Source organism: Phaethon aethereus, assembly GCF_964289735.1.
Source record: "Phaethon aethereus genome assembly, chromosome: 5".
Taxonomy (NCBI): Eukaryota; Metazoa; Chordata; class Aves; order Phaethontiformes; family Phaethontidae; genus Phaethon; species Phaethon aethereus.
In genome coordinates, this window is record NC_138579.1 from 13488784 (window position 1) to 13502161 (window position 13378).

At 44.3% G+C, this 13378-nt stretch overlaps 1 protein-coding gene across 1 annotated transcript; it reads left to right on the plus strand.

Annotated features, from left to right (window-relative positions):
• The first annotated feature begins 5594 nt into the window (after nt 1-5594).
• On the plus strand, nt 5595-12714 carry HSP90AA1 (heat shock protein 90 alpha family class A member 1). Its single transcript, XM_082000991.1, has 10 exons — nt 5595-6637; nt 6737-7103; nt 7608-7741; nt 8236-8544; nt 9230-9395; nt 9682-9872; nt 10008-10155; nt 11280-11548; nt 11961-12294; nt 12499-12714. Exons 1-10 carry the CDS (start codon nt 6401-6403, stop codon nt 12606-12608), a joined length of 2265 nt encoding a protein of 754 aa, XP_081857117.1. The 5' UTR covers nt 5595-6400; the 3' UTR covers nt 12609-12714.
• The last annotated feature ends 664 nt before the right edge of the window (nt 12715-13378 follow it).

Sequence of the window (13378 nt, forward strand, 5' to 3'; positions counted from 1 at the left end):
TTACAGTAATGTTTGAAGTAGTAAATCTTACTGAATAAATGGCAGTGGCCCCATGTTGGTTAATAGTGTATAATTGAAAAAATTAAATGCCCTGTAACCATCCCTCAGACACTGGCTACAACAGCTGTTAAAAAAGATGGAAGAATGTTTTTAGTCTAGTTTCCTAAGGAAATGAAGCACATGCAGTAATGTGGTGGTTGTCCATCAGTCCCTCCCTAATAACTTTTACCTATTTAACCAATTAAAAGTTAACACAGCAATAGAGATCAGAGAGATATTAAGGTCTGCAAAAATCAGTAGGTGGGCAGCAGAGATGTGTGCTCATTGCCTCTTTTGAAGGAAGGCGCAGGGAGAATTCAGCTTTATCCTCTCTGGCTGACCTCACAGCTAGGAAGCAATGGCTAGCTCTTCACCGAGCATGCCTGCGTGCACCAGTCATAGTATGTACTGCTTCTCGCCCAGGTGGAACGTTAAAGCAAGGCAGATGAAGGATAGATAGGTTTGGGATGATGATGAGAGGGGTTGGAGCATCTAGGGGATATGGGAGGGAACAAGAGTGTGAGAATGTAGGACTTGAAAATATCAGGTTTCAACGTTTCCCCTGTTAATAAAACTATTTGTTGAAATATGAAAATATATTAATTTCTCCATTGAAAAATTTGAACTATTTTGCTCAGGTTTTCCCCCAAAATTAACTCTAACAGAAACCAAGACTGGAACCAGTCTTTTTGAGCCTAAAACTAAAGCAATATTAAACTGGGATCAGCTAAAATAGGAACCATAGAACAAAGTGCATATCTTCACTAGCTCTCACTGCATAACAGAACAAAAAGAGCATAGATTATTCCACAGGTGTCCTGGTTTCAGCTGGGATAGAGTCAATTTTCTTCACAGAAGCTAGTGTGAGGCTATGTTTTGGATTGGGATGAGAAAGTATTGATAACGTGCTGATGTTTTGGGTTGTTGCTAAGTAGTCAAGGACTGTCCGGCTTCTCATGCTGGCCTGCCCCTGAGCAGGCTGGGGGTGCACGGGAGCTGGGAGAGGACACAGCTGGGACAGCTGACCCAGGCTGGCCAAAGGGATATTCCATACCACACAATGTCAGGCTCAGTATATAAAGCTGTGGGGAAGGAGGAGGAAGGGAGAGGAGATTTGGATTGATGGTGTTTATCTTCCCAAGTAACTGTTATGCATGATGGAGCCCTGCTTTCCTGGAGATGGCTGAACACCTGCCTGCTGATGGGAAGCAGTGAATTAATTCCTTGTTTTGCTTTGCTTGCGTGCTTGGCTTTTGCTTTACCTGTTAAACTGTCTTTGTCTCAGCCCATGGGTTTTCTCACTTTTACCCTTGCAGTTCTCTTCCCCCATCCCACTGTGGGGGGCGTGAGCGAGCGGCTGCATGGTGCTTAGTTGCCGGCTGGGGTTAAACCACGACAAGTGATGAAGAAAATATTTGTTTTACACAGGCACACAGGAACTTGGGTTAAGCTGAGCTGGGAAAACTTAGATGGTTTGGTATGAGGTTACTTTCTCCTAGTGCACTTCTCAATTTTGACAAACGAAATCAGTCTGCTTTTGAAAGTTGATTAACATGATCATGAAAGAGAAACAGAATGATATGACTGCTACATTAGAGAGTATAAAGGCGCGTGATTCTGTAGACATATGCAAAACTTTCCACAGGCCTTCACATGCTTAAAATTACATATATCTCTAAGTCTGAATGACTGAATCCACATTAATCAAGAGATTAGAAAGGGAAAGATTTTCTTTAGAAAAACATCTTGAATATTTTGATAAAAGCATCACTCTTAAAATTTTGGACATCTGAAAAGGAGAACATACAATTTTAGCAGCTTATTACTGGAAAAAAAATGCTTGGACAGATTTCCATAAATTGTAATAGCTTAGCAGTTCTCTAAAATACAGAAGTTATTTTGACCCAAATAAATGTTAGAAAACATTTCAGTTAATGGAATCTGAATGTAAGAGGGTTTCAGCCTAAAAGGCATGTCCTATAGAATCTATACTATACCAGTACTCTTTTTAATCTAAGGAAAACATGAAAGTAACATTGTTATGCTTGGGTATAACTGCCACACTTTATCAGAACAGTGGTAAAAAGGCATTAAGCTGCTTTACAGAAGCAGACAACCAAAGCAGCTGTTGGAGCACTGAAATCATAGTCACCGTGCAAAGAAAGGAACACGTATTCAAGAAAGGATTGCTTATTTTGTAGAAGGGAGTGTGTTTGAGAGAAAGGAAAATAAATGCATTGAGAAGCACCACAAAATCAGATTTGAAGAAGTTACAGAAAACCACTGGCCAGACTAAGCACCAAAAAGGTGACCTGGACAGAACTGCAGAACTTCTAGGCTGAGCATTGGCTGAAATCCAGCTTTTCCAGTGGCTTAGAACTGTGAGCAAATAACCTCACTCTTACAGCTTGATTTCTTCCGTGTGCTCTATAGATGAGCAGCATCTCATCTATACACCCTCTTCTGTTACTGTTGACACCACAATTAATTTTTCCTTCTCATTAAAATAACTCACAGGACCTTGTATTTTGGCCAGCTGCTTGGGTCAGAGCTGTAACACCACTATTTAGAAGGGCAGAGTCCTGTAAGTCATTGCACCAATGCAGATGCTGATACAGATACTGCAAAAAATGCAATGAAACAAGCTGTAATTTTAACTCCTTGATGGGTCCTATGTGATGTCTTGTACGCATACTTAATGTATCTTCTTGTCAGATACTGGGAAGTACTGAAAACTCACTGAAAGACATAATGCTGCAACCAAATCAAGTCAGTAGGCCCCAATTCCATCAGACTTGTCTAGGTCAAACTGCAGGATAAAGGGTGTTAAGAATGTTAAATTCAACATAAGGATCTTTGGTTAAATGTATTAATAGATCTTGGTAATATCTAATTAATGGGGCACGCTACCCAGTGTAATTTAGGATGCTTAACTGGGAGAAGGGCAGGTTAGGCATATAAAAATTGGATTCCCAAAAGGCAGTCAGATGTTGAACTAGATAGCTGTCTGGAGTACATCTAAGAGCAAACAGAAAATGCCAAGAAGTTGCACCTGGAATGAATTTTTGCTACAGAAAGAACATCCTTTTAATTCCTCAAATAAATAGCTATTTTTTAGAGCAGGGAGATTGTCTAGATTCATGCTTACAGTGTACAGTTATAACATGTAGCTTCACTTGGTATTTATATCCCAAAAAGTGGATCAGCTCCAAGAAGAAAGTTTTGGAAGACTGCTCTGGAACACATGGGATGCAGATAATTCTCCTGAGACATGGAAGACCTGCATTTAACTCCCTGCTCCCAAGCAGGGCGTTCAGGGTATAAAAATAACCCCCCTGCTAAATGCTGTAATCACAGGGCTACTGGGTATAATTGAGAGGTGTACTTATCAAAGCCTTTATGCAAGATGTATAAATGTATGGGTAAAGACGTCTGTAGCTGTGCCCTTTGAACATCAACTGAGGTTTCCCACAGATTAGATGGCAAAGGCCGCATCCAGGCTGAGAATCCCACTGGGTTTCAGGTTTTGGGCTGTTAACACACTGAATAGCATTGCCATCCATCTCATGTCTACTATTAGCACTTAAATCCTTAAGTAGCGGCATAGCTATGTGGGTCTTCCGAGCTTCGTGGATTTGATCCCTTGACCCTTTTTATCCTGAACAAATACACAGACTAAGCAGCATAGTCTTGCTCAACTCGCAGGCTGATACTAGCTCCGTGAGAAGCGATTTTGTTTTCCCCGATTAGGCGAAACGCTTTTACCGCAGCATCCCTGAGCCGTGATTCACCCAGCTACGCCTGGCAGCGCAGACAGGTCCTGCCCGGCCCTCCTCCAGCCTCCCCATCCCTCCCCGCAGCCCCGGCCTGAGGGGGAGGCAGAGCCGCAGCCACCTGCACAACCGGCCTGCGGGGAGCCGCCCGGCGCGACTAACCCCCCTGGGGCCGGGCGGGCACAGCCCGGCCGCTACGGAGCGCAGATAAGGGGCTGAGAGGAGGCAGGGCGGCTCCGGCCCCGCACCCCGACTCCGGGCCCTTCTCTCAGAGGGAGGGGGGCGGCGAGGGGGTCTGGCGCTTTCTAGGCCCTTCTCAACAGCACAAGCGAGAGACGCCAGGGGGGTGTGGAGCGGGGGAGGGGGAGGCCGCCCGGCCCCGCCCGCTTCTAGGACGTTCGGAGAGGCGCAGGGCAGCGGATGACACCGCCCGCCGCTTGCGCAACCGCCTACCCCCCCCCCCCGGATCCCTCCCGCTCAGTGCCGCGCGCGCCCGCCCGCCACCCGGGGCGGCCAGCGCGCCTGCGCCCGCTGCCACCTTCCCCGCCCCCGGACTCCCCGGCCGAGCCAACGGTTGGACAAATGGGGAGCGCGCGCGCTCATTCAGCCGCCGGCTCATGCGCAGAACCCACCCCCGCCCTGACAGTGGAGGCAACGGAAGACGCCTGCGCGAAACTCGCGCTCTGACGGGCACCTTTCGCGAGCAATCGCAATTGGCTGCGAGCGGCTCAACCCCGCCCCTTAGCGGCGTGGCTGGGAGTCTCCGCCCCTATTTCCCCCCGCCTCCCCCACCGTGCCGCCCCCTCCCCCGTTCCTGTCGGTGAAGGTTCCCGATGGTTCTGGAAGGAGGCGGCGCCCGGCGTATATAAGCCTGAGCGGGCGGTAGGGAGCGCGCATTCGTGAAGGCATAGCGGTGTGTGTAGAGTGTGTTAGCAGGTTCAACGAGAAGATCAGCATCACCTCTTCCTCGCAAAGGTGAGCAATGGAGGCGGCTGTAGTGGTAGCTGGTTCTACACAAGGGACGGCTCTTCTGAGGGGGTTTTTTTCTTTCAAGTTCTGGCGGTTGGTGTACGCCTCCGCGTGGTGCTAATAGTGGAATGGTGGTTCAGAGAATCGCGTGGTGCAGAACGTGCCTCTTTCCCCCTTTAGTCCCTGTTGAAGGTGAGGCGGGCTTGGGGGGGTAGTGGGTCTGGAAGTCTGGGTATGGCTGAAAGAAGGTGAGGTGCTCATGTCTCTCAAGTCCATATATTTAATTTACGTGCTTTTTTTTGTTTCTGAAGGGGGGTGGTGGAGGGGGGCGTGCAGCTTTTACGGGGGATGTCTTCCGCTAGCATCGCTGCGAGCCGGAGGCGTAGGTGGCGGCCAGAGAAGGCTGTTTCTGGGCAAGGCGGGGTGTACTTGTAGGACTAGTCCTCCCCTTCACAGGGTGCAAGGGGCTGACCCGACCCCGCTTTGCTGTGGAGGGGTAATTGTAGCAGCGGCGGGGGGGGAAGGGGGTGGCGAACGAGCTTTGCCCGCGATGAATGAGTGCTCGGCCATGAGAGCGCAAGATGGAGGGGCTATGGCGGGCGATTCTCGCGGGGAAAGAGGCTGAGGCAGGCGCGGTGAAGGAGTGGGCTGTGGGGACTGTTCAGCGATGCTCATGGCGGGGGGGGGGGTGGGGTGCGCGCACTGCGCGGGGCCGGTGCTGATGCGGGGGGGGGGTGGGGGGGGCGAGTGAGCGGGGAAGGCTCTGGCAGTTTCTAGAATCTTTCATGGTTCCGTCCAGAGCCTATAGGGGGCGCTGCGCGTCGGCGCGCGGGGAGGCGGCTCCCGCCCGGCGATTCTGCTCTGAATGGCTTAAGGGGCGCCGGCCTGGGGCGGTGGGAGCCACGTCTGGTAGCTGGCGGATTTATTTTATTATTTACTTATTGGGTAGCGCAGTAGCTGAGGATTGCAGTATTGCATTTGCTCTCCATTTATTTTATAGCGATTGTAGTGGCGCTGTGGTTTGAGAAGTTTTCCTTCTCGCGTTGATTCTGTCATTCCTGAGTCTTGACTCATGCAAAGGATGACCGGCCACCTGCTGCCTAGGCTAAGTTCGGATAATTTATCTGTGCAGGGCAGAGTAACGAGTTTGGCCGGACCGTATTGGTACATAAGTTACGGTAGTGGATAGTGTCTGCATCTGAAGATAATTGTATAAGCAAAATAGGAGGTACTAGGGAGAAAAGGGAGATACTCCAAGTAGACTTTACTGTGAGAATTGACTACAGAGTAATGCAATTAATCTCTCAAATGCCGGGTAAAGTCCTCTGTTGCATTTCTTTTTTTTTTTTTTGCAATGTGTACTTGGCTTGTGATGCGGGGAAGTCAGGGTCATATGTTAACTTGTAAATTAATGGAGGCGAGAGGAAAAGTTCCGTGTTAGCCTAAGTGGTGCAAACCAAAGTGAATATAAAGCAAGTTTTATAGGTGAAGTCGTCTGTCTAGTTTCTGCATTCATCAACATTGCTGAATTGTTACTGGAAGGAAATGGGGGGGGGTGGGGGGGACTGTTCTTGTGGTGCTATATTTAATACAATGTAGTTACATACCATTATCTCAGAATGCTATTGTCACAGCCTGTAAAAGGGCATGTGCACCAAGCTGCTGGGATGGGATTTCAACTCCCTCTTGCCTTACAGATGCCGGAAGCTGTGCAGACTCAAGACCAACCAATGGAGGAGGAAGTGGAGACCTTTGCCTTCCAGGCTGAGATTGCTCAGTTGATGTCTTTGATCATCAACACTTTCTACTCCAATAAGGAAATCTTTCTGAGGGAGCTGATTTCCAATTCTTCTGATGTAAGTACCTTAATTCCTAGACTGGTTTGTGTCAATAGGATTACTGAAATTTTTGCAAATAGTTGGGTAATGTTGAAGATACCTTTTTTTCTCTTACAGGCTCTGGACAAGATAAGGTATGAGAGCTTGACGGACCCAAGCAAGCTGGATTCTGGAAAAGACCTGAAAATTAACTTGCTTCCAAATAAGCATGATCGCACTCTGACCATTGTGGATACAGGCATAGGGATGACCAAAGCTGACCTGGTCAACAACCTTGGTACTATTGCCAAATCTGGTACCAAGGCTTTCATGGAGGCACTGCAGGCAGGGGCTGATATATCCATGATTGGTCAGTTTGGTGTTGGCTTCTACTCTGCCTATCTGGTTGCAGAAAAAGTGACAGTGATCACCAAGCACAATGATGATGAGCAGTACGCTTGGGAGTCATCGGCTGGAGGATCCTTCACTGTCAGACTTGATAATGGTGAGTATTAAATGGTTATGCTCAAGTCCACTTTCTAAAGATTTCTGGCATTCGGATACCCACTCTGCATTGAAAAAGACAAAAACAACAGATAAAATAGGTAGTATTAGTCATCTGTCAGATCAAGTGCAGGCATAGCTGTTCTCTTACTATTCCAGTTTGAGTAAATACGATAGATGATAAGGGAAAGCCTGAAATAAATGGTGCATTATAAGGAAGATGAAGCTTTCAAAGCTTACATGTGGAAATACTTCTTCAGACTCCTGCCACAACTCTACAGAAACTTGATAATATGTGAAGAGACTAATTAGTGCAGGTTTCCTTAAGCTTATTTGAAATACATGCTGGGTCTAGTAAGGGTGTTGGCTGTACACAGAAGCTTATGTTTTCCCAGGGTTGAAGAAATTGCTGCTACAGGAGTGCCTGATTGAAGATGACATTTTAGAATTGGTCAAAACCTAGTCTGTTCCTGCACAAGTAAAACCTGTAAATCTTCCATTCTAGGTGAGCCTTTGGGCCGTGGAACAAAAGTCATCCTGCATCTCAAAGAAGATCAGACTGAATACCTGGAAGAACGGCGAATCAAGGAAATTGTGAAGAAGCATTCTCAGTTCATTGGCTATCCTATTACACTCTTTGTATGTACCTTGCTTGAAATACTAAATTTGAAGTATCACTACCTTAAAAGAAGTGAATTTTTGAAATTTAAGAGCAGTCCTATGTGTTTTGTTAATTAAAATTGTCACAGGTGTTATGTGGATGTAGCTCTTGTAATTAATAGAACTGTATTTCAATTTTATTTTACAAAACAAAGTAAAAATGTGTTTTAACAAGCTAGTAGTACCACAGTCTCCAAACCATGGAGTAAATGAACTACATCTTGATACATTGTTAGTCAAAGTTCAGTGCGATAAAAATAATAGCATGGACTACCACATAAGCATATGGAAACAAAATGGCACTTGTGTCTCAGCACCCAGAATGCTAAAGCCCTTATCTGAGTCAAGGAGAAAAACTTGACACCACGGTGGTGTAGTGTTCTAGCTTTGTGAGACTACCAAGGAGGATGCCTTATGGCTCTTAGTGATAAAACTTCTGGGATTCTCAAATTGACTAATGATACCTTTTGTAGGTGGAGAAGGAACGTGATAAGGAGGTGAGTGATGATGAGGCTGAGGAAAAGGAAGAAGAAAAAGAAGAGAAGGAGGAAAAGACAGAAGATAAGCCAGAGATTGAGGATGTTGGCTCAGATGAAGAAGAAGAAAAGAAGGATGGAGATAAGAAGAAGAAAAAGAAGATTAAGGAGAAGTACATTGATCAGGAAGAGCTCAACAAGACTAAGCCCATTTGGACCAGGAATCCAGATGACATTACCAATGAGGAATATGGGGAATTCTACAAGAGTCTAACTAATGACTGGGAAGACCACTTGGCTGTCAAAGTAAGTTCTTGTCCTTCAGGCACCATTGCTTTAGCAACTAAGGCTGGAAGCTTGCTAAGCATGCTAGTGGAAGTCTGATCCATTGTTTCAGATCTTACTGTGACAAGTTGCTTAGTATTTGGAGTGATACTGCTGTTCAGAACGCTTCTACCATGTGAGTGACACTGGGCTACAATTCTGACTACTGTTAAGGCTGTGTTCAGAGCCATAATCAAATCTGTACCTCAGTTTATTGTAAATAGAAGTAAGTATAGATGCCTCCCTGGTTTGTAGCTTAGTTGTTGCCAAATCTAATTGAAAAATTTAGATTTCAAATGTAAATTCAGTTCTTTGGGTTTGGAGCTTAGTTTTGAAAAGGCCTACAACTAAAGGGTAAGGTAAGGGAGATGTAAAATTGACCTTTTTGAGTGTCTCTAGTGGGAAGTGCTGTAAGAATACATGTGCTTCCTGAAGCCCAGTACATAATAAAGGGAATTGAAATAGGTCTAGTTTCCTGATAACAGAACTTGCATATGTCTGTCTAGGGAACATGCTTGTTCCTGATGACCAGTGTCTTGTCTACTGTGAATTTTTTCCTGAAGTCTCAAATGGATACTGTTGCCTTCTGCATTTGAAGAGCTATTAAAGGGTTGCTAAAGTGAGAGCTGTACAAAATGATTAAAATGATTGTCTTGCTTTCTCACAGCACTTCTCTGTGGAAGGGCAGTTGGAATTCAGAGCTCTCTTGTTTGTCCCACGGCGTGCACCTTTTGATCTGTTTGAAAACAGGAAGAAGAAGAACAACATTAAGCTCTATGTACGCAGAGTTTTCATCATGGACAACTGTGAGGAACTCATCCCTGAATATCTGAGTAAGTATATTTTCAGGAGAGTGTTACCCAAAATACTAGAGAAACTGTGTAGCAACTTCATAGTTTCACTTCAAATTTAAAGAAATCTGGGAGGGAGGGGAAGACGAGTCCTAAGTGGGGCTCATCAGGGAAGTGTCTGAGCAGTTGAAGAAAGTACTGCTTAGTTTGCGTTGTCTAGAATTCTGTAGGAAATCCATTCATAATTTTAAGAGCAAAGCCACCTAGGTGGTAAATGGTAATCTTGATTTGTTTGAGACCTGGAAAGCTAATTATCTCTCTCTTCCAGATTTCATGAGAGGCGTGGTAGACTCTGAGGATTTACCTCTGAATATTTCTCGTGAAATGCTGCAGCAAAGCAAGATCCTGAAAGTGATCCGGAAGAACTTGGTGAAGAAGTGCTTGGAACTCTTCACTGAGTTGGCTGAAGACAAGGAGAACTACAAAAAGTTCTATGAGCAGTTCTCAAAGAACATCAAGGTTTGTAGTCTTTGTGCTTAGTAGTATTTACTGTAGAAGCTACAGGTTTTTGTTAATGCCTGAGCTAAAGTACCACATCTCAGTATTAATCTAAAGGAATTGCTTAATAGTTTTTGTTTTCCTTTACTTCTGTAGCTTGGTATACATGAAGACTCTCAGAACCGCAAGAAGCTGTCAGAATTACTGAGGTATTATACATCTGCATCTGGTGATGAAATGGTTTCTCTGAAGGACTACTGCACTCGGATGAAGGAAAACCAGAAACATGTCTACTACATCACTGGTGAGTTGGTAACTGAAATTGTCTAAATGCAGGTAGCATTATCTTTTTGGGGGGTTAGAAAATGGAAAATAACCATAGCAGTTTTCACAGGTAGTTTAGAAACTAGGATTGGGGCTGGGGGGGACACCTTATAGGGTGACCATGTAATTCTGTAAAGTTACTTTTTTTGTCTTTGGCTAAGTTGCACCACTCTTCAGAATGTTAGTTGAGTTGTGAGTTGTGTATGTGATTGAGAAACTTCAGCATGTCTCCTGAGAAGACAGAATTTCCTGTGTAACTTCTGCCAAATCTCTTTGTAGTACTGTAGTATTTCTAAAATGACTGGATACTGCAGTGTTAAAACCATGTCAAGTAAAATTCTAGTGCCCTAATACAGTACTATGTCCATGCGGACAACAGAACTAGCTACAGAGAACTGCCTTCCCTATACTGTAAACCTTGCCCATACAAACTTGCTGGGAGTGCTGCTCACAATGTTCCCTACCTGACTGCTTCAGTGCTAACTGCTGTCCTTGGGAACTGTACCACTTAATGAGCCATAATAAAATAGTAGTTTTTCAGTTACTCCCTTGCTCTTGAAATACAATGTTCAGTGTCACTGCTGCCACCTTGAAGGTGTGGGAGAATCCGCTTTAAAGTTGTAAAGTGCCCCTTGCACAGCTAGCTTGCCCACCATTTTTTTCCTTTGTAAGCCCAGAAAGTGTCTGAGGTATCTTCAAGATAGCTTTGTGTTCAGGCTTTAGCTAACAGGCCAGGAGTATCTGAACTGAGGCCTAATACACAAACTTGTGTAACTGTTTAAGCATCAGATAATAACCTTTTTCAAAAGGTAAATGGCCTACAGGGCTTCTCAGTTTTCTTCCTTGGCAGGAATGTGGTGTTACAGGAAATGGAAACTTGCTTTCAAACCAGTGAAGTATTACAAGCTGTGGTGTGAGTTTGAAAGGCCTGAGTCTGGTTCAGGCCAGCCTAATTTTTGCTGTTGTATCTGTTTTGTGCCTGCTTTTTTCCCTGGTATGGACATAGAATGTAACTGGAAATGTTGCGTAGGCTTTAGCTGAAAATAAGCTGCCATGTTGCTGTGCTGAGGCTTAAACCACAACTGGCATTCTTGCTTATTGCAGGTGAAACAAAAGATCAGGTGGCCAACTCCGCTTTTGTGGAGCGTCTTCGCAAACATGGCCTGGAAGTGATCTACATGATTGAGCCCATTGATGAATATTGTGTGCAGCAGCTGAAGGAATTTGAAGGCAAGACCCTGGTTTCTGTAACAAAAGAGGGTTTGGAGCTTCCAGAAGATGAGGAAGAGAAAAAGAAGCAGGAGGAGAAGAAAGCCAAGTTCGAAAACCTTTGCAAAATAATGAAAGACATCCTTGAAAAGAAAGTAGAAAAGGTGATTAATAGTACTGTTTTGTCTGTATGTAACAGGCTGTTCAATGATCTGAAAGGAAGTGGCTGCAGAGAAGGCTCAGATAACAATGTCAGTTACAATTCTCTCTTCTGAAAGAGATGGCAATCTGTGCCAGATACAACTCTATAAATGGCAAGGTGTCTTTGTTTTGATTTTTAGCAAAGATAAGTGGTTTGAAGTTGGTAGAGCTGAAGAACTTGCAAATCTTGCAAGTCTTCTGTGACCAGCAGCAGCACTTCAAAGCTGAACACTGGTTTATGGTTGGACTCTTAATGATCAGAAAGGTCTTTTTCAACCTAAATTATTTCATGATTCTGTGAAGCAAATGTGGCTAGTAAATCAAACATCTTGAAATGTTAAGTTACAAACTTCTGCTTTATATTCACTTTTCTAGGTGGTTGTGTCCAACCGTTTAGTTACTTCTCCATGCTGTATTGTAACAAGTACATATGGCTGGACTGCCAATATGGAGAGGATCATGAAAGCACAGGCATTGAGAGACAACTCCACAATGGGATACATGGCAGCAAAGAAACACCTGGAGATTAATCCTGACCATTCCATCATTGAAACACTGAGGCAGAAGGCAGAGGCTGATAAGAATGACAAGTCTGTGAAAGACCTTGTCATCTTGCTGTATGAGACAGCACTCCTGTCCTCTGGCTTCAGTTTAGAAGATCCTCAGACACATGCCAACCGCATTTATAGAATGATCAAACTTGGCCTGGGTGAGTTAGAAATCTGTTCTGTCTGCAGTAAGCTCTGTGGTTATGTACCCCTGCAGGGTAGTGGTGTTTGGAGGTCACCTTGGTGCTGCTTTGCCCCTGTGGGAAAGGAGGAACCCTCAGCTACTCAAACTGAAGTCTGTGCCAAGGGAAATAAAGCTTTGAGTTCTGATAGCAGCACTAATGGTACATGTGTTTCCTGAACAGGCATTGATGAAGATGATACTGCTGCAGAAGAAGCTAGTCCAGCAGTTACTGAGGAGATGCCACCTCTTGAAGGAGATGATGACACATCACGCATGGAGGAGGTGGATTAAAACGGTTTACAAGAACTCATGAATGTTTCCTTGGCTAATATGAATAAGTTATATTTTGTATATTATGAATGTTACCTGCCAAAAAAAAATCTTGATACTTTGTCTGCATTCCCTCTTTATATTTATTTTCAAAGATGTTATACCTTTATTTTTGTTACATTGCTTTTTCAGCTGATGTGAGATACAAATGCCATTGAGGGAATACTTTCTTTAACACTGTACAACCCTAAACAGGCAAGTAAGGAGTAGCTATTTTTGTCTGTATTAGCTGGTTGCAGGTGGCAGGGTTTTTGACTTATTCTTAATTGCCAGAAATGTGGGAAAGAACTAACAAAGATGGTATGACATCAGGATGTTCAAGTTTGTTTAGTGTTATACAGCTCTTCAAGTCTAAATATGTCTAACATACAGTACCTAGTAACTAGGTATCAGAGCTGAAATACTTGGGGAAGCTTTAATTCTCTTGCTCCTAACAAGGTCTTGATGTTTAAAGTTGTTTTTTATACTGTTCAAGGATTCTGGATTGCACTCTACCATAGAATAGAATCCACTCTAAATCTCTATTGTGACTTATGCAACTCTGCATGTGCAGTTCAAACCTAGAACTAAGAATAAAAAGTGTTAAGAATGATTTGTGTTGCTGACTTGTCTGTTAACACTGGGAACAAAGGTTGCTGTTCCTCTTGCCATCAGTTTCTGCTTTGACTCTTTAGTACTAGCTGCTGTCTTGTTAAATCTGTAAGTTGTATGGCATGTTCTGCAAAGCCACT